Raw genomic sequence first — 25,979 nt, 5'->3', positions numbered from 1 at the left:
TAGAGTCCCTTTATCAATTCCTCTCTCCAGGACTTTTTTCCTACAACACAAGAGCAAACATTTTGCATGTTCACTGAAGAGGAAGGAAAAAGGATGATGGAAGATGCAGGACTGTTTTGATCTGTGAGGTTCTCTCTCATTTCTCTCTAGGACAGGAGCAGCATTAGCTCTCAAGGAAATGGGTGGCAGAGAAGGGAGGAGCAATGGTTCCCCTTGGCTCTTGCCCCAGCCCCCAGGCCCGGGAGCAGGCTGGTGCAGAGCCTGCAGTGGGAGCAGCTCCCTTCCTGCCTCCCTGTGCCTGGCCAGAATCCCAGACAGCTCCAGGAAGACAGTGAGAAGGATCTGAAACACATCCAATATTCAGCTGAATAGGTAGCAAGACTTGAAATGAAGCCAGGTGCTGGCAAAAGCACAGCAGGGCTCAGCCTGGCAAACTAAAGGCTTTTCCCTGAAAAACAAGGAGGCATGGAGACTCCATTACTCCCTGCTGCCTTTCTCCCCACTTTGCCTGGCTGCTCAATCAGAACAGAAACTACTTTTTTTTCCTCCAGACTTAACTACACGTGCAGTCATGGAAGTGCAGAGCTAGAAGAGCCCTACAGTGCTTGGGAAAACAATATTCTGCAGACCTTTGTCATTACACAGGGTTTGTCCCGTAGGAACACCTGGATCACAGTAATTATCTCTTCCTAGAGAAAACAGCTCCAAGAATGCTGTTAAGGCACTTGGATCAAAGGGGCAGCCACACACACAAGCTGCTGCCCACCCCTCACTCACATCCCTACCCCTTCATCAGCTGTCCTGTAAAAACAATCTTGGAAAGCAAACACCCAACAACACAAATTATGCAAATGTACCGGGCTCGATGCTTAGCAGAGCACCAAGAAGTCGGCGCTTGCATCTGAACAGTCAGAGATAATCAGAGATAAGCGCACCCTGCCCCCTCCAGCCTTTGATACCTCAAACGAGCCGCTGCTACCCGAGCCAGGCTGCTGGCAGCTGCCCTGGGCTCGGCTGCCACCGTTCCACCCGATCCCACACATCCCATCTACAGCTGAAACTTGAGATCCATTGAATTGACTCCACTCCTGGCAGGAACCATCAGCAGGGAAACAGGGACCTGCTAAAGCAGGTCTGCTGCTGAAGAGCCAAAGGACTGCAGAGTGGGACTGTGCTGGCCTCTTGCTCGTGGCTCTTCTTGCTAAGGTTATGGTTTTGTAAAAAAAATGAAACGTGAAAGGTTAACAGGATCAGAAGATTTTGGCTGATGAGCACATTGCTGACAAGGAGGGACTGTCTACATAGCTAAGGAGATTTGCTGAATTTTTCATACAAGTGCATTTAACACAATGAAAATCACAAAATATAAGAACAATTTGGAGACACTCTCACCACTGACAGTGCCACACGGGTTGCCCAGAAAAGTTGTGCACTCCCTTCCCCTGGAAGTGTTCAGGACCAGGCTGGAAGGGGCTCTGAGCAACCTGGTCTGGTGGAAAGTGTCCCTGCCCATGGCAGGGGGGGTGGAACACGATGGTCATTAAGGTCCCTTCCAACTCAAATTATTCTATGCTTCATAAAAAACCAGTTAATTGGATGAATTCTGAAATACTTGTGGATGGCTTTAGAAAGCACCAGGTATCAATTCAATGTGAAGACACAATAATTTTTTCCTACAGACATCTGGATGTAATTTTGTGGGTTTTTTTTAAATTGAAATCCATTTGCTCCAGGGTAAGACTGTACAGTAACACAGCTCAGCTCCAGCCTTGCAGTAAGTGATAAATGCAGCTACAAATATTCTCTCCTGACAACCTTGCCACTCAACCATTACACTTCCTTATCAGCTAAAAAGAAAACACCAACCCAGCTCTGCTTTTCAGCTGGAACTTTTCCTGACCAGGACTGTTTTCAGGGAATCTTCAGTACAGCAGTATCTGGAGAATGAAATTATTTACCCACAGCTGCCATGAAAGTAGTTTCACTTCTAATGTATTAAAGAAAACAGATGCAGTTTAAAGTGCTGATGTTAACAATCATTAACACCCAAAATTCCAGGAGGAATCATCTTTAAAATGCCATGACCCCCTTTGATTACCTAATTTTTCATTGAACACATTCCTTCTCTAAAAATGACCTTCCTTGTCCTCTGCAGACCACCACAACAGAAATTTGCAGGTTCTTCCTAACCTTAACAGCCTAACCAAAAGCTTTGTCAACTGAAAGAACCCAGACCAACCCTCCCCAACTCCTAACCCCAAGCTGCACTCCTAAAATCCAACTTGATCATGTAAATATGGAGAGGCTGGGGTTACCAGCCTCTGAAAAACAGAAGGCAAAGAATTGCTCAAAAAAATAGCTTAAGATACAAGAATTTGAAACTTTAGTCTATGTCCTCACTAGATAATTAGAGAGCGGCATCCAATCTAAAGGAAAGGGATAATTTTTGTCAGATTCTTATAAAAAAAAGGCTTTATTTTGAACAAGTTTTCTCCATTTGGTTTTACAGTCTCAACATACATCATATTCATGGACAAGCAGCATTTTCACAGAATAAGAGCCAAATACAAAGCCACTTGGGATTAACAGTTTCAACCTAATTGACTCAGACTTCAGAAAATCCTGTATGCTGTCACTTATTTGAGGTAAAGGAATTCCATAAATTAAGATCCACTGTTTAACAGAAGAGTCAACAACGAAATATTTGAGAAGTAAGAACCTTGGGGAGGAGGGGGGGAAAAACCAAATCTTAAAGACATTGTGGGCAATAAGAGGAGGGGGAGGTAGGATTTCCACTTGGTTTGTATTGGTGAATGAACACTTGGGTCTGTCAGGTGTAAATGTTTAACAATTGGTGCATTTTACATTTCAAATTTGATGAATTTTACTGGTAGCACAGTCTCAAAAGGAGAACCTAATAAGATATGTCATGAGCTTTAGTTCATATGCTGAATGCTGTTACTAGGCACGCATTAGAGTATCCAGTAAAATCCACTGCTTTCAGTGCCCATTCCAACATATTCCAGTTACTTGGGGAATTTCTGGGCAGCTTTGCAATCAGATCACAAAATTATACATTTGGTAGAATTCTAGAATGCTTTCTTCAGTAAAATTGTGTTAGGGGAGACAGAAAAATCCACCTTCCACTATCTATTAATGTAAAAATATACCTGCAGTGAAACAGGATTTAGATAAACTGATTAAAGCCATTACAGGGACACATCTGTACTTGTTTTAAACTAACTTTATAGAACAACTAACTTTTAAACTAGCTTTATAGAGCAAATCTTAAACCTTTTAAATACTATCCACATTGTATTAGATACTGTTGAAAAACCAAAAACTATCCTCACCTTTTGTAGCTTGAGATTTAAGTTAGTTCACCAATAATCCTGAATCTCACTTAAGAGAAATATGAAACTGGATTAATATCCTGTAAACTCTAAGAACTAAATTATCAATGTGAAATTCCTAATGCCCAGCAGAAATACATTTCATCTCACTCATTCAATGCCAGGCACTGCTCCATTTCTTCCAGTAAAGCATCATTTGATTTACGTACTTACAACAGAACATCATGTGGAGATGGGCTTCACTGCTTGAGTGATATTGCATCTAAAAGGGTCCTGGCACACCAAGTTCCAAAGTCTGGTTAGCCAAACCATCCAGTGGGAACAAAAAAAATTCAAACTGAACTGATACAAGAAGTTAGTTTAAGAAGCAAAGCAGATTAATTTAGAAAAGCTCATTTTTTGATACTATTTTGTTTTCAAAGTTCCACTGAGAAAAATGGTTTTATACTTAAGAGGCAGAAGGAAGCTGGTTTGTTAATCATCTGACTATGTGACGCATCCATATCCTATTTCCATTTTTTAAAAAAGAATCACCAAGGAGATTTATCATTTAGCAAGTTATCTGGCTCAAAACTAAGGAAGCTCTAGCAAATTCTCTCCCCCACTGGAAAGCTGTGTTTTATTGCGTAGTTTTGTGTACACACAGTTCTATTTTGCAGAAATATGGTCAATGACCAAAACTTCTTGCTACATTACACTTTGAATAAAAGCAGACATGAATGAGGTGAAACTGCAAGTCAACCATTGTACAAGCTGTCTCTCAGAATGCCAATATTTCCACTGGAGCTTTAATGCTTTGGGACACAACCTACAATGTTCAGTGATTGAGCAATTCGAGAAAAAAATTTAAAAAAAAGTATTTGTGAAGGAACTGCCATCTGTCCATTAGCTTCCATCACACTGCAGACCATCAGAAAGGTGGAAATTAAGATTTATTTTCCACTAGCATCCAATTAGTTTTCTATGATCTTGAATGCTAACAAAATGCTTTTTATTAAATGACAGGTGAGAGAGCATAGATTAGAAAAAAAATGTCTGTTAAAGACTTTGATCCTTGCATGCAGGACCTTGCATTTCCTTCAACAGCACTTCTCTATTATGTTGCATGGAGCATAATTTTGGTGGGTTTTTTCCACAAAACCCTCACCTGCCTATTATGAATAATTGCAATAAAAATATTATCTTTTTCCACACTGCACTAGGCAACTTTCTTTCCAGCTAAAGAAAGGAGTTTAGTCAAGAATTATAAAAACCTGAACTATGAACTCTGGCACAGCCAGGAGCAGCCACTCAACTACGCCAGAGTGCTTAGAAAATAGGCAGCCAGGAGTAGCAATTCAACTACTCCAGAGTGCTTAGAAAATAGGCTTTAGATTTTACACCAAGAAATTGGATTTATTGTAAATGCCACAGTCACATGGATAGACAGAGCACAGACTTCTGGTAACAAACAAACATACATTTTTGTAACTAAGCGCTTCTACTCAGTAAATAAATGCATTTCGCACAGCCTTCCTCTTAAATGTGCCTAAACTAACCTAAATAAGCAGACAGCATAGCAGAAAAGGGAAACTTATGTGAGTAACTGTTTCTTAAGCAGTATATTATTTTTACTATGTATATAATATTTTATATTATATACACACACATTTTCATCAACAGTTCAAATGATACCCAAATAAAATTTAAAAAAAACCCAAACCAGAACTGGCGCTCCTCCAATACATTTACCACCTTTCCCTCAGGCAGACTTATCCAGGTATTTGTCAAGATAAAGGAATGACAGTTAAAAAGACTCCCCCCACAAGAAACAAGTTACACAAAGAATACTGTATCACTACAAATTTTTTATTCAGAAGCCCATCTTTAAAAAAAATGTCATTATGAACTTGTTTGGTCAAACTACAACACTTTCTAGCAGACATACAGTAAAAATGGCATGGCTCAGAATCGACCGGATCGTTCGCGATCCCTTGACCGCCTCCTGTCACGCTCGCGGCCGCCGCCTCCTCCTCCGCCGCCGCCACGGCCGCGATCTCTGGATCGAGACCGGCGCTCACGGGACCTTGACCTGGATCGATGCCTTCAAAGAGAGTTTGGACATTTTATTGTTTCAGCCCAGGCAGTGGTTTACTTGCAGTACCACACAGTGGAACATGGAATTAAGAATGGGAGTGATGAGGGACAAGAAAGGCAGCGTGTCATTAGAAGGATTGGTTAATTGGCACTAGGGCTGCAAAGCACAATGTATTTACAAAGTGCCCAAATTTCATGCTGGGGAGCCAGCACAAACAGGTACAAGAACTGGCTGCTCCCTGCAGTCACCTCTTACAATGGATGTGCAAACCCTAAGGAGAGGCATGCTTACACTGCTGTTATTTAAAGCAGGAGAAGGGGACACCTGCTTTGGCAGACAGGAATAGCTCTTAGCAACAGAAACCAAAAGCCTACAGCTGCTTCTAAGTCCACTTGTATTAAATCAATTGCATTAAGTAGCAATTAAAATCCAGTTCTCTGTTGCTGCTCCCTCTATGTGATTTCTACCCCTCCAGGACACAAGCACTGGCAAATTATCTTCCCTGCTCTTAGGTTGATAAATTCAGGAAGGGAGCTACAACCACCCAGAACATACTGCTATCACAGCCACTACCAATCAGCATTACTGAACCTGGGAGTTCCAGATTTGTAACAGCGATCAAAAGGTTAATATAAAAACACACTTGGTCTTTTTCTTAAAGCATTCAAATACATGAAAAAATGACTTAGCCACAAATACATGTGGCAAAGCAACACAATCTATGTTTTTCAAAGTTAAATTCGTCCTCACAGATTCTGAAACACTGCCAATTAGAGATGTTTACAGGAAAAACACATTCACAATCCCAGGCTCCTCGTGTGATTGACAGAAATCTACAAAAATCATCCTCTATATAAAAGCATGATCAAAGATTTTATATGCCTATTCTAAACAGCAAGGTCTTAAATGCAACCAGATTGAATCCAGTTCCAAGTGAACCATCACAGTAACAGCAGTGGTAAAAGCCTTTCTGCAAGGTACCTCACTAAATGAATAATTTAATATATAATGAAATGTCTTTATCAATTTTTTTCACCATTAACTGAAATTATTTCTCCTTTCTCCTACTGGGAATTCCTATCAAGGGACACACTGTGAAGCTAAGAGTGAGCTCCCTACAGTGACTGGCTGGTATTAACAGTAAGAAATGAATACAGGCTACAATATTTCACCATTAACAGTTAAAAGCAAATAAGGATGGGTCCTTAGTATAATCTATAGATATGGTTGACTGCACATAATGCTGAAAGCTGCCAATCTGCTACCAAAAATGCCCACTGGCCAAGTAGCCTCCATCTAACAAAGGCCAGAGCAAAGACATGTAGAAGAAAATAGAAGAAGCATAAAGCAACTTCTACCAAGTGATGTCCATCTGTACCTGAACAGGTAGGGCCTATGTCCTCAGTAACTCAGTGAGTCGTCTTCTCCTTGAACCCTGCCTTCAGCACCAACCTTCAGAATCCATAGCATTGCAGAGCAAGAAGCACCATGTTTTTAGAGCCCTACTCTTTTGCTGGAAACTGGCCACTTGCCAGCTTGACTTGACGCCCTTTGGCATGTGCTAGAAATGTGTCAGAAAAAACAAGAGGACTTGGCACAAGCTTAAAGATTTGCCTTCAGATTTTTCAGCAATTGATCCTTAAATTACTTAGTAGTGTTTAAAAACAAACTTACTTTTTACGACGCCGCCCGTACAACTCGCGCCTTAACTCTCGAGAAATGGGCTTCAAATGCATAAAGTTGCAGAAACCTCCTCGTGTACACTCTCTGAAACAGAAGTCAAGAGGCACAGTTACAATTCCCAGCTCTGCACTATCTGCTAAGACCTCAACACTTCTGATATTAAATACAGTAAATTACTAGTGACCTAGACACTGTCATACTTCTAGGAGAAAATCCCCAAAAGATGGCAGAAGTCAAGAGGTTCACTGCAGGTCCTCTGTCACCGTGATATTTTCTGAAAAATCCCTTCGCCAGGATTTCTTCTCCTGGGAAGATGAGAAGCCTCACCTTCTCCATGTTTTGCTGCTCTAGAATGTGGTCTGGAGATTGTTTATACAAACATGTGAATTGTTTTTAATTAATGGCCAATCATGGTCAGCTATGTCAGACTCTCAGAGTGAGTCACGAGTTTTTATTAATCATTCTTGTTAAGCCTTCTGATGCATCCTTTCTCTTTTAGTATAGCATTCTTTTAATATATATCATAAAATAATAAATCAGCCTTCTGAGAATTTGGAGCCAGATTCTCATCTCTCACCTCGTCCTGGGGACCCCACAAACACCGCAGCCCTCCACATTACTGGTACCTGCAGTGGTTTTCTTCCTGCACTCAGCTCCATGAAATGCACACCCAGCACCCTCCCAGCTGTCCAAGGCAGGAGGAAGGCCCTGCTTTATTTACCCCATCTCATATTGACGGCAGCAGGCCTCTCTGAAGTCAGTCACAGGGGAGAGCTCAGCATGGATGGGCTGCCCGTTGAACCAGCGATTGTTCAGGTCGATCACGGCCTTCTCGGCATCTTCCTCACGGCGGAACTGAAAGCAAAGTCACCTTTTCAGAGAAGCAACAGGAGGAGATGAAAGATTCCTATCACATCAGCTGTGTGATAGCTGAGGCTCAAGGTTCTAGTAAGGAAATTAGAAGCTACTTCAGATTTCTTGGACAGTCCATCAAAGCTTTTCATTAGCTGGGACTCAAGGGCTAATCAAATGATTGATTTTCCTCTTCATTATGCTCTGTTTGGTCTCTCAAGTGGGAAAGTTAGTCAATAGAAGATACTGTGTTTTCTTAGAACAGCTTTAAACCAAGAGAATGCTTATAAATAGTTTCTGGAGCACCATAGTCCCGATGTAATTTGCATTTTTTCAAACATTTAAGAGAAATTTATATAAAAACTGGAGCTCATATTCATTTAAATGAAAATTTACAAAAATCAAGATCCTGCTTTACGATGACTGTAAAATTTAAATGTGAAATGTTTTTTCACAGCTAATTTTTTAAAACAACTTTTTTTTTTCTGATTATGACCTACACAGTGAAGAATTTCAGGTGTGAAAATATTTTCCAGATGAGGAAAAGTACAGCCAAAGAACTCTCTCACACCTCCCCCACACTGTGCACACACAGTAAAATTTCTGCAGGTGACAATTTTGTACTCGTTATTCAAGAGATACCAATGACTTTTTGAAGTTAAACTTAAGTGCTCCAGTTTGCACCTTGAACCACACAGCTACTGCCAAATCTAACTTGGTCACAGATATTGGATTTAACTGGGAAATTAGAAAATTAATGCACCTGTGGCAAAACCTCTCACTGATGTGCTTAAAGGGCAGCATGATGCCAAGCTAACCCAAACTAACCCTGCCAAACTAAACAGTCTGGTAGTGGTGACTGTTTATAACTATGCAAAAGAAAAAAAAAAAGTTTATATTTCTGAAAATTAAATGGATTTTGACTATCAAGAAAGCTTCTTAAAATTCATTAAAATTTCTTTTGGATTCCTTTAACATTTTTACTCTAAATTGTGAAGTTGGAGAGTACCTTAGGTACTGAGGAGCTTTCCTGAAGAGCAAGATGAAATCTACAATCACACAGTGGCTTTTAGAATTCTAGATCAAAAAACACCACCCCTCCTGCCTGCAGGAACATCTCTTCATCCTACCTTGACGTATACATTTCCAACTAGGTGATCTCCAAGGTTATCACACACGTTCATCTCCTCAACTTCGCCGTATTTCTCCTCCATTTCTGTGAAGACCTCCTAAGCACAAAGCAACCCAGCACAAGTTTGCAGCACATTACTTGTAAGTACAGAAATATTGCATCTACCTCTAAGTAAATATAAAAAAGACCTTCCTTGGAAAAAAGCAAGATCAGTTGATTTTTTAACATTTTGGGGTTTAAAATGACTACTTCCTTGGCCATCTATAAGCACAGCACTACCAAGATACTAAAGAAAAACCTATGGAAAACACACACAGCATTTACAGAATACACAGGATGCACTAAAAGCACAACACAGAAACTCTGATGCTAGCTTCAGGTACTTTGTTCTTATACAAATAATTAAGAATATTTAAAATTTATACAAAAGGAGATCATACAATCAAAATGCTACATCACTTAGGCTGCTGATGTTAAACAAAGACTATTTCAAGCAGTCAAATTAAGGTCCAACTAACCAATGGTTACACCAAGAGATATTTAATAGAAAGTTGTATGTTTTATACACCCAAGGAAATAAGTGTTTTTTCCCTGAATCTGTCCAATTGTGCTGTCCACTACATCCATTTAACTTATCTGTGGTGACAAATCCAGGGATACTGTAATGCAGCTTTACATACCTCAAAGAACTCATCATAATGTTCCTGCATCTCAACATCGCTCACAGCACCTGCAAAAGTCAAAGAGTCACACTGATTAGAGCCTGCCAATAAGGAAGGGGAGATTTTGATCAAACTACAAAACAATCTAGAGAGGCCATCTGGAGCATGAGAGACACCATATAGCATGGAGCTAACTAACAGGAATATTGCAAAATAAGGTGTGTGAAGAGCTTTGAGTCCCCAAAGCATCTGTCAAAATATTACATTGGTATGATCAAACCAAAGCAAGTTTTAATCAGAGCCAAAGTTGTATGCCACAAATTTAAAGGGGAAAAGAATTACTGTGAAATATCACTTAAAATTTAATGTATAGTCCCACTCTCTAACTACCAACAATTTTACCTAAACAGAAGGCAAGTGCTTTGTTACAATTCCATACCTTAAAATATTACTAAAATTTAGTATTCCTCTTCCTAAAGGCAGAAATTTATGCCTACTTCTCCAGCATATCCACTTGAATTTGAGAGATCACAACGTAAAATAGCCCAGAATTATTTTTTAATTTGCTGAAAATAGTCATTGAAATGACACACTTTTCTCAATGCCCTCAATGCTTTGCAACAGAGAGCCATTTTCTAGTTTAAGTTTGAGTGTCACTTCATTTTTCTGTAGTCCTGCAGAACATCTTTCAGTGCAAGACAAGCCAGCCTTATATTCAAGTTAAGATTATTTTCATGCTACAAGCTGGACTTTAAAAACGAGTGCTGCTTGCCTGCTGCTACAAAACCCAACATAAGTGTGGCTTCTTTTTCAAAGCATTAAATGTATAAAAGTCAGTTTCATTTATTTCTTCCAGTCTACAGCAGTTTAAACAAGCTGTACACATTAAAGCCATTAGATTAGCTCTTCAGCAGTTAAGTGGTTTATTAAGGTCAAGCGGAGCAGTTTTACAACAAACCCTGCATTTTATACTAGAAAAATATGCTAGTGTTTAAAACTACAAACCAGACTGGTTTAGTTAACAGAATGTGAAAGACAAGAAACTGAGCCAATAAAGCTGAGTTTATTCATTTTCAGGCTGGTATGAAAAAAATTTTGGCTAGTATTACCACTTGTACAAACTTTATGCTTTTCTTCAAAGGCTCTAATATTAACCAGCCACACTCTCTGGAATTGCAGTTCCTGTTCTTCAGCCAGCTCACCTCAACAAGAGGCTAAGGGGCATTTGGTTTATAGTTTAGGCTGACAGTGTTTCTGCATTTGAGGCATGTTTGCTTTTAAGAAATTTCTTCTTCCCCCATGGTTATAGCAAATTAAGGAATATCAAACATTAAACCAGTAATTCTAGGCTGTTTAATACTTAACTATATTCTCAAGGTTCTGCCAACATCACTGATAACAGCTTACTAACACCTAAGGATTTTTTGGTTTTGTTTCTTAAGGTATCACAGGGGCTCTGGGAGCCTCAGTGGGAATAACTACTTTTTACCAGATGGACAAAAGCTAAAAATGTTTTTTTGTCAAATTAGGATATCACAGGCAACAGTTAGTTAATGACTACTTCAATGACCTTCTAAAGTGGGAAGTATACATATGACAGGCTTTACAAACATCCATATTCCAGGGCTAATGGTATCTGAACCATGAGAAGCCCAATTACTAATTAAAATACTCAGGAAAACTATTGCTGTTCCAAACTAAGGTTAATCCTCTACGACGGCAATAGAAAGGAAGACAGTTAAGCAACAATGACAAGGCATTAAATAGCTACCCAAGTTATCCATTTAAAATACATGCAATACTTAAGTAGGGACAAATATCAAAAACCAAGGAGCCAGGAGTTTCAGCAAACCTACTGCTTGCAGAGCTCCAGCTCTACCCCAGGAGGTACAGTCAGGCTCTGGCACACAGCTACTGGCTTGTCACAACAAACTAGAGTTGGATACCAGCATTTACAACACTGGAGGATCTGTGCAGGACTCTTGCAGCTGTAAATCTAAACAGCTCCACAGACCAAACTGCTGTAACTCTGTGCAAATTAGTTACCAGCGCATTGACAGTTCAGGGAGAGCATGGAAACACCCAACCAGAAATGTTCTGGTCTACTGAAACAGCATTAACTACTAAGCATCCGCAAGGAGAGAGCCTACAAACCGATGGAACTGGTCAAGCATCTAGACAAAATGACACAGCTCATTTACACGTCCAGCTTGATTGTGTGACAAAACCACAAATTACATAATAGAGCCGTTATTGCTTTTAGAAGCAAGAGAGACAGCGTTGACTTTTAAGTTAGTGGCCAATTCACAAAGCACTTCTAATCAAATGCTGGTAACTAATCTGAACTGGTCTATAAACCAAACAGTGAAAAAAAAAAAAAGAATAGCCAAACAAAGCTTTATTACCACACAGTAAATACTCACTTCAACAAGAAAGATTAGTTAGAAAAGAACACCGACCCTTTTTTGGTTCTAAAACTTTTTTTTTTAATCTTATTTTAATATCGATGATATTAATTACAATGATAATCAGTTAATCGCCGATCAGCAATCCTGGGCATTAATTGCTGCCAGTCTCACAGGAGGTGTGTTTGCTTATGCCCATTTGTATTTCAGGAGGAGTCATTAAATTACTTCATGACCATACCCAAATGCCTTCCCCTCCTCAAAAGTACTTTAAAAAAATCTTTGTCTTAGGTAAATATGCCAAATGGCATCAGAATTTGAATTTTCAAAGTATGGAAAGAATTTTAAGCATGCACCCATCCAAAAAGGACAGCTGCCAGAAGGGGTTAGTCAGTCATGGTGTGTTCTTCCAAAGTGCACTCCCTAAATGGAAGCTGCATTAACCTAGGACAAATTTATGCATGCAGTCTGAAAAGTTTCAGTTCAAGTTCTCTTAACATTTACAGAGCAGGACATTTGTTCTGAATGAAGTCAGTGTGCCCTGCTCTTTCCGACAGTGGAACCTAATGGATAGCACAAAACATACAGAAAACCATTCCTAGGATGCAGGCAACTGGCAGGGAGAGAGGTGACAGGAAGAAAGCAGTGCAACCAACACTGCTTCACAGGGGAAGTACAATTTTAACCTTTTTTGATTTAACAGCTGGTATTCAGATTGCCCCATAGTTTTGGGAGCAGGGAGGAAGGTTGTTGGACAAAAAAAAATTGGCTTTTTTTTTTTCTGCTTTTTGGTATTTTTTTGTGTTTGTTTTGAACACATGTAACGAAACGTGGTCAGTTTGATCTGTTAAACTAAAATGGCAGACCAGTTTAAGTCGACACTGAGCTCTGACAATCAAGCCCAGGGAACCAGTGAAGGAACTTGTATGAACTTACAGCGCAAACCGTCAGCAGACTGGGAAGAGTTTTGAGGGTTACGGTAAATGTTCAAGAGGGCAATGGTCTGAAATACAAAACGCAACAACTTTATATTATGGAAAATAATTTTAACAAGAAACTGGTTTCCTTTAGGGTCGCTTTAGTCGAGTCTGTGCTGAAAGAGAGGTGGTTATTCTCTCCCAAGCAGGAGAACTTGCACTTAGCTGGTGACCTTTCTATATCAACCTAACACTGTAAAGTAATAGAGATCTCATGATACTCCATTATTGTATTCTTAATTTCACTCCATTCACCAATATTACTATTGAGGGGTTTTGCATGATTTCAGACAGCTCTGAAAATAGGTGGTATCCAAATGCAGCAGTCATGTTACAAGCATAATAATTTTAATTTGGTATTACTGAATGGCTTCTTAGTAGCAAAATCCCAGGAAAGGAAGTAACACAATAATTAGAGCATAACATGAAATCTCCATTTTCCTAAAAAAGTTAAGATGAAAGAAAACCCAGTTTTGGGACTTACCGTACATATATACCTATTTTTTTTTCTTTTTTGGTGTTAAATCAAGAATTTGAGAAATGTCTGCAGTTTAACCCTTTCAAAAGAATGCAGTGTTACCAAGTAACCAAGTTTTCACTTTGCAGCACAAAAGGGAATCTGCATCAAGTCCAATTTGTGCAGCCCTTTCTGCGCTCAGAATTGCAGACATTCCACAAATTCTTGATCTGTGCGCAAGAAGAGTTCCGTCACTTGTCCTGTTTGCAACAGCTTTATGTCAGCAGCTCAGAAGCCAACATTATTTTATCATAATTAGGAGTGGGCTCTTTAACACCATTCTTTAAAAAAATTTCTCCAACTGTGGGACTTACAGTGTGAGCCGTCAGCCGTCTGTGCACTGTTTTGGGGGTTACGATAGATGTTTTGAATCAAGATGGTCTGCGGGGAAAAAAAATAAAAAGGGGAATTCTACTGGCTGCTGTGCATATAATAGACAATTGCAAAGAGACAACTTGTTTGCAAACAGCTAAAAGTCATATTTTATCCTTAAGACTTCCTTTTGTATTTGTAGAGTATCTTCCAAAATTGCATCCAGACCATCATATTATGAAAACAGTTTTAATTAACCACCAAGAAAGAGCTGCATTTGTCTCAACAGCTAGCCTCAAAATGGGAGGTGTGAGGCCCAGTAACCTAAAATGTCACACGAGGTACTCTGGAGATGCCTAAACTTTTGAGACCAGATTCACTACTGCAAGTCTAGGGGGGAAAAAAATAAGTGTTACGTGCACAGCATGTAATACATAATGCCACAGTGTCCAAAATACTACACCAGACCATAGGGCCTTTAGGCAACTGCTACATCTCGTTTTGTGCATCAGGGGTTTCTTGGTGGAATTTCTGTTTAAATAATATAATAGCATCATAGGTTCACATGTTTCCGATCCTTCAAATAAGGACAATATCCTTTTAGCCCTTCTGCTTTTTACTTGAAGAATTAGCCCAGGCAGACTTGAAACCTTACATTTGTACCGTTCTTCTTAAAATCAAGTTGTCTGAAAAAACAAACCATGTTTAAGTTAGTAAACTAATATTACAAAAAAATTCCAAACGTCCATATCACTGTAAGCAGCTCAAAAATTGAGATTTGATTACTTAAAATACAAGCTCAATGTTAGTCAGTATGAATGGCAATCCCCAAGTAACCTTAGCTTAGACATTTTAATTATTAGTCACAGTAAGAATTCAGAGCTTAAAGAAGTCAGAGGACCAGCAATGTCACACCTACATACACTACCCATTTAACATGTAAAAAAAAAAATACAACTGTACCATCACATTTACAATCACACACTTGTTTTATTACAGATCCAGCCATACCAACCAAAGCTTTGTGCTTCCGTGGCCCAGGTTTAAACTACCTGTGCTTTAGCCTACAGCTGGAGAGTGCCAGAATCAGGCATTTCGTTAGGGTGTTTCTGCTGATTGGGGGTAATTTGATCACCCTGGATTGTGTGACCTTTCCTAACACAGCTCTTCTGTAAAGCAGCTGCACCAGCAAGAGCTGCACAAGGTTAAAACATTGTGCTGGTAACTTCCCCATCAGCAGGATGTCTGTTCTATTTTCTATCACAGCTGATTGTCAACCTGCACACAAATAAAGATTTCTGCAGACCCAACACAGTGCCAGGGCCCTGGGAGATGGCACAGCACAGCTGCCAGCACGAGGCTCTGCAGTCCCAGACATCCCTGGCTGCATGGGATGTGCCCTGCTGACCCACTGCAGCTGGCATTGCTACCCAGAGCCTAAAGCAAAGCTAAAGGCTGCTCTGACAGAAAGCTGTAGTTGCACACAAACTTCTATTGGTAAAAAGTAAGAGTTGAGGAGGTTTTTTTTGTTAGGTTTTTGGGGTTTTTTTTTAACTTAAAAGACAACTACTGTAGAAACTCTCTGCTTTAGGAATATTTTTTTCCTAGTCAATGATCTAAATTTAGGTCTCTACCCAACTGCACTTCAACTTGTGCTCCATGTAGGTCAGCAACATGGGATAGTTTTGAAAATGGACAATACTCATTTAAAATACAATATCTGCATTACAAAGTTTTAAAATCCGAGAAGCAAAGAGGTGTTTTTGTTGCTTAAGTACCAGAAGTCCCTATCTACCAGTAACCTTGACATTCTCCCCTAGAAGGCCCCCTGCCTACTCACAGTTTACCTTGATGATCCTAGCTCTGAAGCTGCCACATGGATAGTACTCCCCTCCCTAATTTCTGCCCAAACCAGCATCAGCTCACATTTTGTAACATTTCTCATCAACTCTGCTCCTAAGCAGATTAAATAAACTTGCAGAAGTTATGTGTTTTAAAGGAACTTGCAGAAGTTCTGCTGTTATGTGAACTGTTTCTCTGCAATTTTAAAACAACTGCAGTTGAAAAATGCAGTAACTTTCAAAGGCACTATTGCTCATGTACAAAATTCCCAAAGAAATTCATCTGTGTACCTTGACAATCAGCATTGATAGAAAGAGGGAAAAAAATACATTTCTCCAGGAATATAACTTGTGAATATTGTACAGCTCGTAATAATAACAACAATAATGAAAACCCTGTCACTCCCTGCACCTTTTCAAATTTATTTTTATTTCTGGCAGACATGCAGTCACACATCGTGTCTCTTAATAATATTCACTGAGCCAAAGATTAAACAATCTGTCATGCCAATTGACAATTCACCCTCAGCAACCAGGCAAGTTGTTTTCTATAAACCATTTCTTCCACATTCAAATGAAGTATGCAAGTCACTCTTGAAACTTAAGAGCCTGGGTCAGAGAGCAAGTGTAATGACAGATGAGTCACTTTTATCCATTAATTAGTTTTCTTCTACTATATGCATAAAAGATTGAAGTTCCCACCTTTGGGACAGGTGGAATGAGCTGCCTTTGTCTGTGATTTAAGAACTCTGGGATGGTTTAAGTGCCTGAACACCACTGAGAAGGCACACTCACCTGAAAGTTAGCACTGGTTGGTCTCTACTACAGGCAAGCTTACAACAGCATCGCTTCCTGCAGCCATTAAGGGTGACAGGAGATAATTAGAAATGCTGGGAGAAGTAAATGGAACACCCCAAAAAAAAAGCAAAGACCCAGATAAACTGGGGCTAAAACTGAACTAATTAATCTGGAGCTTGGTAATTATTCACTTGTATCTGAGAATCTATGTTTTAAAGAAGCCAGAGTATATTTCCACAAGAAAGAGAAAAAAGGGGAAACAAACCTGGCTAAATGTTGGTTTGTTGTGCAACCGAGAACATCTGTCTCCATGGCGACAAGCTCCAATTTTGAAATAAAATGAGCAGTTGACTCTGCAAGAAAAAAGTGAATAAGGTAGTTACACACTGGCACAGAAACCAATAATTTGAAAAGAAGCCTATGCCCTAAATGTCTTTAGCTTGATGTGGATAAGTAACACGGAGAATAACCCACATCAAAACTGTACAGGAAAGTATTCCAACAAACCTGTCCATATTCATTCCTTTTGCCCCTAATTTACAGCCAGTATCTGACCAACTTCCCCCCAAGTGGTTCCATGATTCACCACACACAAGTGATCTCTGTTTTATCTCCTGCTTCTCCATCCTTGTCTTTACATCAGTTTCAGTGGGTGATGGGATGGAAAGGAACGAGAAAAACAGTCTGAAATTGACACTGGGAGCTCTGTGGCTGAGTTGATGCAGCCTCGGGTCCAGGCAATAAAATCTGATTTAAAACTGACACAGTTGCACCTCTCTCACGTTTATAAACCACCTGTTTAAGTCATACTCTAAGGGTAACTCAGACTCCTACCAACACAGTATCCAAATAATTCAGGGAAGAGAAAACCATGTTACAGAAAGAATACACATAAGCAAAATAAATCCATGTAGTTAAGCTATTTCCATGAATGTAATGAATGATTTTAAGAGTAAGCTGCTTTTTCTTTTAAACCACAAGCTTTTTTTGAATGATCCACCTCAGGACACCTTGATAATGATCTGGGTTTAGAAATGCTACTGAAACTCCCACAAAAAGGTGTAATTCACACAGAATGATGAAAGAAAACCACAAGGAGTTTAGTTACCTTGACAGGGAAATGCAAAATTCTGAAGGGCAAGAAAACTATGATGGGCTATATATGGGTAAATGAAATATTAGAATTCTCCTGGAAGAAAAATTATTATTCCCATAATTAACACCAATTATTTTCCACAATCCTGTGTAACCAACATCAATTCATGGAGGGGAGAATTATTAAAGTACTAAAGCACATCTGATCTCTAGCAAAGCATTCTACTGTAAAATTGCAACATGCTCACTCTTCATTATGTTTTTGAAAACAAACACTTAGCATGATAAAATACTTACTGTCTTTTCTGAACTCTAACCTGAAACAAAAAGAAATACCTAACTACAAAATTTCCAATAGTGCCTCCAACTTCAGCACCTTCTGGAAGGTTCCGTTTGCTTTTTATTTAACAGAAAAAAAGAGCTGCACAGGAATTTCATGCCTGATTAAAACTCTGAAACTGTAATGCATTAAATTCCTATGTATCTCCTTTGTGTGAAAGGATGCTACAGTAACAGAGCTCAAAAGAGAGGCTGCCGACACTGCTTTCCTGGAATGGCAGCGCTACAGAGCAGAGCAGAAGCCCCACGGCCAGGGGCTGACAAGAGTAATTTAGTCCAGCAGCACATCGATGCCCCCTTTTCATTTTTACGAGTGGAAAAACACGCCGGTTTGGTCAGGCCGATGGTGACCAAATTTTCGTTAGGAGGGTTTTGTGTGTGTGCTTCCAACAACCAGAGAAACTAGAGGCGTTCCCGGACGCGTGGAAGGCTGCAGGCAGAAGCCTGTAGGATCAGGATGCAGCAGTCGGGGAAATCCTCCGCACCCTGGGGAGGGGGGAGAAATAACCAGTCGCTGTCCTTGCAGCAGAGCGGGAGCTCTCAGGCTGCTGCGAGGCTCAGGGACACGAACAAAAGGGGAACAGGAGGAGGAGGAGGTGGCGCTTTCTGGCAAGAGGCGGCGGGAAGCTCCGGCACCCAGCGGCCCCGGCAGGAAGGCGCAGCCGCGGGGGGAAGGGGGGAGGGCGGAGGGAGGACGGGCGAGGGCGGCAGCGCGCCACGAGGCGCGGCACACCCTCATGGCGGCCAAGGGACGGGTGGGGAAGGGAGGGGACGGAGAGGAGGAAGAGAAGGAGGAGGAAGAAGAAGTGGGGGGGTGGGGAGTGAGTGCCCGAGAACGGCCCCGGCCCGGGAGGGGGATAGGATTGGGGGGGGGGGGGGGGGGGAAGGGGGGAGCGCGTGGGCGGGGCCGCCGGGCGCGCGCGCGGGAACGCGCGAGACCCACGCGCCGCCGGGCGCGCGCGCGCCTGGGAAGGGTTGGGGGGGGGGGGAGGGGGAAGGGCCTGAGGGAGGCGATGGCGGGGGGGTGTGGGGGGGGGAGGGGAACGGGGAGCGCGGCCGCCTCTCGCTTCCCTCTTCCCGCCGCGTTCCAGCAGGATGGGAAAGGCGGGGGACGTGGTGCCGGGCGGCGCCCCCGAGGCGAGAGTGGAAGAAATGGGCGAAACGGGCCGGGGGTCCCCCCCGCAGGGAAGGAGGGGCAGGGAGAAGGGAAGCAGGGCTGACCGCCGCGATCGGAACAGGCCGCGTCCCCGCGCAACCCGCTACGGGCCTCCGGCCTCCCCTCGAGCTTCCCCCCTCCCTCCCGGGGGTACCGCAGCCGCGGGAGCGGCGCGGGGAGCGGGGGAATGGGGCCACTCACTTGTCCTTCTCGGTGCCGAAGATGGAGGCCAGGTACTCCGCCATCTCCCACCGCCCTCCCGCCCGCCGGACCGCCCCGGCGCCGACGCCGCGTCACAGCGACCGCGCCGGAAACGCTGCGCTGAGGGAAGGGGGGGAGAGGAGGCGGGGTCCGCGCCACACGCGGGGCTGCCGCGGCAGGCGCGCAGGGGCGGCGGGGCGGGGCCGTTGGGGTAATCTGCGGGCCTCAGGTTCGAGTCCCGCCCCTGGCAGCGGCTGAGGGGATGGAGCTGAGCGGGGGTCGTGGCTTCCAAAAGTGCTGGAATAAAGGGATTCGCTCCAAAACCGTGTGTGTGTGTGTGTGTGTGTGTGTGTGTACACGTTCTGAAGGGGTCTAAATTAAAAAAAAAAAAAACCAAACAACTTTGCTTTTGAATAAAAGCAGAGTAGAACCAAATTCTTTCTGATCGTTGTTTTGGGAGCGTGAAAAACGCTAATCACTTGTTTTTTTAAATTTTAAAAGTTTAATGATAATAACATGGTTATTGAAATAGCAATATAGTTAGAGTAATAATAATTTGGACAATTTGGATTAGGATATAAGACAATAAAAACAAAGAGTTACAGATAGTCCGGGTACCCCTTTCTGAGCAGCACAAGCCCGAAAAAGGACCCACGTTAACAGAGGATTAATCCTTAAAAGCAATGGCCTGTTGTATCTTCATACACCTCCTACATGATGCATAAATTCCATTCAAACAAAGGATTCTGTCTGGTCATCGTCAACTTCTTCCTCTGAATCCTGACAGCATCTTCAGGGCTGAGCGAGGGGGGAAGAAATTTGTTTCTTCTGATAAGAGAGCAATAAATTCTCTTTCTCTGAAAGATTTATGTGTCCTGTGGCTGCTATCTGGTGTGAGTACCTCATTCCTTTCTTAAAAAAAAATACCTCACATACATAGTTTCTATTCTAACTTTATGTTATAACCTAAACTATATTTATCACACTACTTAAGAAAATTAATACAGCATAACTTTCTAACACAACACATATAATACTCGTTTTAATATTTGCAAAAACAAATCATAAAATACACATTTTTCACAGGGAGGTTTTATGGAATTATGGGCCAGAAGCTGCAAGGCTGAACCCAGTGAACTGAAATTTTTGTGATGGAGCAGCAATGCATGTGGAAGAGTCCAATACTCTACATCACTGAAAACCACATTCAGTAATAAACTTACTGGTTCTGCTGATTGAGAAAACGAGACTGAGCACTCAGTGTGAGATGAGTAAAATTCATCTCAGATGTTTTGCAGTTCTCTGAAGCAGTAACAAATATACACTCTGTAGAGCTCACAGCTCCAGTTGGACCATTTACAGAATCACGGAATGGTTTGGGATGGAAGGGACCTTAAAGATCATCTTGTTCCAAGCCCCTGCCATGGGCATGGACACCTTCCACTATCCCAGGTTCACTCCAAGCCCCATCCAATCTGACACCTCCTGCAATTCCTGATCTGGTTTGATCTGTGCCCTGTCTCAGGACAGGGCCTGACACTGCTCTCATGTCCTGCCGTGTTCTTTCTGTGCTCTTTGGGGATGTAAAGCTCACCTGCTCCCTACTCCTTCCAACAAACTTGCACTGATCTTTGCTCCAATGTTGTTGTTAAAGCCTTCAGCTGAAATATGTCAAAATACATTTTTCCTGGGGAATCAAGACATGTTTTCAATATTTGAAACACACTGGGTTGTGTGCTGGTGTGAGTTAGGGGAAGGGATCTCTGCCTGGCATGGTAACAGCAGCCAGTCTTTTTCCATATTTCCATTTTTTTTATACCTATCTGTAAATCTCAGGTTAGTGATTTACTGTGGGTTACTCCCTGCCCCAAATTGCTCAGCTCTGTTGGGTTAAATGCTGCCACAACCCCTCCTCTGTTTTGCTCTGCCTCCTTAAGGCCCACTGTCATCAACCCAGGACAAAATGGTGACACCCAGATCTGGTTTGGAGATAAAAGGGCCGAGAGAAAAAACGAGGAAGGAAGCAGCTGGTTTTAGGAGAGGAGGAAAGGCAGAAAAAAAAATTGTGAAGTAAAAGAAAGCAGTGCTTGGATACAGAAAAAAAAGATGGAAACAAACACAGAAGCTCATCCAGGGGGGTCAGTACATGAAGTACTTAAAGCATTCACTGGAAAATAGCACTTTCTTGTTGCCAGAGCCCAGAACTATGTGCTAAAGAGGTACCTGGAGTTCCAGGCCAGTGCACAGGACTTGGTTTCTCAGGTTAAAGGGATTTTGCTAACAGCACATATGCAGGGATAATTACTGACCCACACCCACCAAGCCCTTTGAACAAATTTGCCAGCACTCTGCTTGACACCTCTTGGAACAAGGCACAGCTGTGAGGAAAGAGAACCAATTTAAGATGTAATGTCAAAAAAATCATCTGAGAAGGCAGCCTGTGTACATTAGAACAGAGCTGTAGCTGGGAACCTCATCTAATCTCCTTGCATGCCTATACTTCACTAATCACCATGGTTATATAAGCAGATCTTTGACAATATCCTCAATTTTAGCAGCCCCCAGGAGCGGCTGCACAGCCCAGCAGAGAAGGGTGAGGGTTTTTGGAGCTGTACCTTCCACATGGGTCTGGGGGAGGACTGGCTGTGGCTTTGTTTCATCTCTTGGGGCAGCATTGGTGGGGTGAGGAGAGGAGAGGAGAGGAAATTTCAAGGAAAGGAAAGGAAATAAAAGGAAATTTCAAGGAATGGAAAGGAAATTTCAAGGAAAGGAAATTTCAAGGAAATTTCAAGGAAAGGAAAGGAAATGTCAAGGAAAGGAAATTTCAAGGAAAGGAAAGGAAATGTCAAGGAAAGGAAATTTCAAGGAAAGGAAGGAAATGTCAAGGAAAGGAAATTTCAAGGAAATGTGAAGGAATGGAAATTTCAAGGAAATTTCAAGGAAAGGAAAGGAAATTTCAAGGAAAGGAAATTTCGAGGAGAGGAGAGGAGAGGGGAAAAGGGAAAAGAAGACGGCTTCTCCCATTCCGTAGCAGCAAGCACAGGGGGACAGAGCCTGTCTGAGGCCTCCAGGGAGCCCTGGCCCTGCCTGTGCTGTGAGGACACTGCTCTGCTGCTGCTGCTGTGGCTGGGGCAGCCCTGGCCCTGCCTGTGCTGTGAGGACACTGCTCTGCTGCTGCTGCTGTGGCTGGGGCAGCCCTGGCCCTGCCTGTGCTGTGAGGACACTGCTCTGCTGCTGTGGCTGGGACAGCCCTGGCCCTGTCTGTGCTGTGAGGACACTGCTCTGCTGCTGCTGCTGTGGCTGGGCAGCCCTGGCCTGTCTGTGCTGTGAGGACACTGCTCTGCTGCTGCTGCTGTGGCTGGGCAGCCCTGGCCTGTGCTGTGAGGACACTGCTCTGCTGCTGCTGCTGTGGCTGGGGCAGCCCTGGCCTGTCTGTGCTGTGAGGACACTGCTCTGCTGCTGTGGCTGGGCAGCCCTGGCCTGTCTGTGCTGTGAGGACACTGCTCTGCTGCTGCTGCTGTGGCTGGGACAGCCCTGGCCTGTCTGTGCTGTGAGGACACTGCTCTGCTGCTGCTGCTGTGGCTGGGCTGCACTGGGGCAGCCTGGCACCAGGAGCAGTCCCTGGGCTTGGATGAGTGGCCGGGAAGAGGAGAGAGATGCTGAGTCAGAGCCTTGGAGAGGCAGCAGTGCAGACACTGCAGAGGGATTTGTGTGTCTCACGGAAGCTTTTCCTGGGAGAGGCTTTGAGATCCAGCCCCTGATTAGGAGCACTGCTGATTTACTGTCTGATTTATTATCTGTTAGGGAGAGCTTTACAATTGTGAACCAGGAAAATTAATAAAGTTGCAGGGCTTTTAAGTTCAACGCAATATTTGCTGTGATTAGAACTCTCATCCAGCAAGCTGCTGTGCAGTCTGGGGTCAAGGCCATCATTGGGACAGATGCTGTTTGTAAAAAGCCCTCTCTCCTTACAAGCCAGACAAAAATGCCATCCTCCCCCCTTTACAGAGGGGACAGAGAGAGCAGGTGATTTTCCTAGCATCAAGGTAGGCAGGAGATGAGCAGAATGAGGGTAAGAATTTAGGGATAGCCTCGTTGGCTCAGGTGGAGGGTTCAGCAGGCTGCACATGCTCTCTCCTTGCTCACACACGAGGCAGCAGGACCTCTGAGCTGGCTGTGAGGGTGAGGGGACACAAGGAGGAATATTCTGCACTCACTGGTGAGCACTTGTGTGTTTGTAGCCCCCTCTCCTTCATGACTCAGTGCACAAGTAACATCTGGTGCCCACAGCTGCAGCTTCACTTCTGGCTCCTCCAGAACCACTTCTTCATTTTTAATTTTTTTTTTTTTTTATCCCATTGTTAACACTTTCCTTATCTGGGTGCAAATCACTTGTTTTCTCCCTGTTCTGCCCTCCCTTGCCTCCTTGCTAGGCAGGAATTCCAAATTTTGTTCAGGATATGTGCTAGCCTGGCCCAGAAGAGAAGGTGTCAGTAGAGACTGTAGCAATTCCAGCCTGGCAGGAGAGCTCTAAAGCCATGTGGGTGTGTTTTCAAGGTGAACCCCATCCCTTGGCCTCTCTCTGTGCTGATCTCTGTGCTTTCCCCAAATGTGAGCAAGTGGGCAGCATCACTGTGCTGTGGCCATGGGGGATGGCATCCCTATGCACCAAGAAAAGAAGAAAAATCTCTTTCCTTCTGCTTTCAGTGTGAGTGTAATCCTGGCTCTCCTGCCTCACACCTCCTCTCCCAGCCTTCTGAAGTGTTGCCCAGGGCTGCCCCTGATCCACCTCCACACTCCAAGGGCCAAGAGGATTCACTGTAAAACAAGCAAAATCCATCTTGTAAGCAAAGCCAGCTGCTCCTTTGAGGGAAATCCCTCTCTGGGCTGTCCTAGGCATCTTGGATGAAGCATTTTGTGGGAGCAGTTGATGTCTTTTGACCTTTCTGAGTACTCTAAAGAATTCTCCAGGTATTGCTTGCTTGCTGCCCTCTGGTACTTTGAGGACCAAGAGGACACCAAGGCAGTGAAAGGAGAGAATTCGGTGGAAATCTCTTATTACAGTTCTCCTCCAATGACTTGTCCAGTGCCCCTAAGCCCATACAAGCTCTTTGCACAGTGTGGTAGTTTGAAATAGCTTGGTTTTTTGGTGAGGAAGGAAGAGGGTCAGAGTGGATCATTTTCCTGAGTGCTCTGGCATTTGGCCAGCAGTCAGCCCACTGCACACAGGAAAGCAGCTTGCAGATCTGCTGTGCCCATCCCATAATTTTGTTTGTTTTCAGGCTGTCTTCATTTGGTTGTGGTTTCCTGGTACAGCAGGACCTTGGCTCACATGGGCTCAGCCCAGGTTTGAGGGGCAGAGTTCCCTCCACCCCTCCCAGATGTTGTTTTGTTCCATCTCCCACAGATGTGGCCACATTGTGAGTGCCTTGAACTGGCTCAAATGGCCGAGGCAATAAGCTGGATCATTTTATCTTGCATTTTATCAGGATGTGAAAATGGAGCTGCACTGCACAGAGGGAAGCACACTGCAGGAGGAGAGAGGGAAATCAGGAAGGATGGGGTAGAAGGAGAGAAAGAAGGAGAGGAAGGAGAGGAAGGAGAGGAAGGAGAGGAAGGAGAGGAAGGAAGGAAGGAAGGAAGGAAGGAAGGAAGGAAGGAAGGAAGGAAGGAAGGAAGGAAGGAAGGAAGGAAGGAAGGAAGGAAGGAAGGAAGGAAGGAAGGAAGGAAGGAAGGAAGGAAGGAAGGAAGGAAGAGAAAGGGCTTCTCCCTTTCTGTTGCAGCCAAGGTATTCAGCTCAAGCCTGTCATGGGACTGTACCCTCAGAGTGGAGCTTTTTTATCAGCAAATATTAAATCTAAAAATAGCAGGTGTTTCTGCCAGAGAGCCAGAGCAGAGGTATCAGAGAAAGTTGTTGTAGGAGGGGCAAGAACCTCCTGCACATTCCCTTTGCTGTCTGCAGTTGAACTCTGCTCTTAGCTCCACATTCACAAAAAAGGGGATCGTGCCAGACTTATCCTGAAATATATTGTGAAAAATGTCAGTCACTTGTTTTTAAATTTTTAAAAGTTTAATGGTAATAAAATGGTTATAAAAATAGTAATATAATTAGAGTCATAAAAATTTGGACAATTAGGATTTAGGACAATATGAGGCAATAAGAACAAAGAGTTACAGACAGTCCGGGTACCTCTTTCTGGGCAAAATAAGCCGGAAAAAAGGACACATGTTAACAGAGGATTAACCCTTAAAAGCAATAGCCTGTTGCACATTCATACACCTCCTACATGATGCATAAATTCCATTCAAACACAGGATTCTGTCTGGTCAGTGTCAGCTTCTTCCTCTGAATCCTAACAGTGTCTTCGGGACTGAGTGAGGCAGGAAGAAGTTCATTTCTTCTGATAAGAGAGCAAATCTAATAAATTCCTTTTTCTCTGAAAGATTTCGGTGTCCTGTGGCTGCTATCTGATGCCAGTACCTCATTCCTCACATATATTTACAGAAATTTCTTTGTTTAGGGAAAGAACCCGGTGGCAACAGAAAGCTGCAGAAAGGCAAGGCACCATAGACCCACAG

At 42.9% G+C, this 25,979-nt stretch overlaps 1 protein-coding gene across 7 annotated transcripts; it reads right to left on the bottom strand.

The window, feature by feature from the left end:
• Positions 1-2,454: 2,454 nt before the first annotated feature.
• U2AF1 (U2 small nuclear RNA auxiliary factor 1) lies at positions 2,455-19,531 on the bottom strand. Of its 7 annotated transcripts, none has more exons than XM_066545521.1 (8): positions 19,401-19,531; positions 16,875-16,962; positions 13,973-14,039; positions 9,778-9,827; positions 9,096-9,194; positions 7,835-7,968; positions 7,105-7,197; positions 2,455-5,436 (listed from the first exon to the last, which is right to left on the bottom strand). In XM_066545521.1, exons 1-8 carry the CDS (start codon positions 19,442-19,444, stop codon positions 5,298-5,300), a joined length of 714 nt encoding a protein of 237 aa, XP_066401618.1. In that variant the 5' UTR covers positions 19,445-19,531; the 3' UTR covers positions 2,455-5,297. The 7 variants fall into 7 exon arrangements, with proteins under 7 accessions (XP_066401618.1, XP_066401619.1, XP_066401623.1 ...); XM_066545522.1 differs by lacking the exon at positions 13,973-14,039 and adding an exon at positions 13,101-13,167; XM_066545526.1 differs by lacking the exon at positions 19,401-19,531 and adding an exon at positions 18,002-18,080.
• Positions 19,532-25,979: the final 6,448 nt, after the last annotated feature.

This window comes from Molothrus aeneus, chromosome 2, assembly GCF_037042795.1.
Source record: "Molothrus aeneus isolate 106 chromosome 2, BPBGC_Maene_1.0, whole genome shotgun sequence".
Classification (NCBI taxonomy): Eukaryota; Metazoa; Chordata; class Aves; order Passeriformes; family Icteridae; genus Molothrus; species Molothrus aeneus.
This window is presented reverse-complemented; position numbering and strand designations above follow the sequence as displayed.

Excerpts from the sequence above, each read along its gene's own strand:
- U2AF1 (XM_066545521.1), bottom strand. The coding sequence starts at position 19,444 with ATGGCGGAGTACCTGGCCTCCATCTTCGGCACCGAGAAGGACAA. Across the intron at positions 9,195-9,777 it reads ATTATGATGAGTTCTTTGAG|GAGGTCTTCACAGAAATGGA; the intron begins GTATGTAAAGCT and ends CTTTGTGCTTAG. Across the intron at positions 5,437-7,104 it reads TACGGGCGGCGTCGTAAAAA|GCATCGATCCAGGTCAAGGT; the intron begins GTAAGTTTGTTT and ends CTCTCTTTGAAG.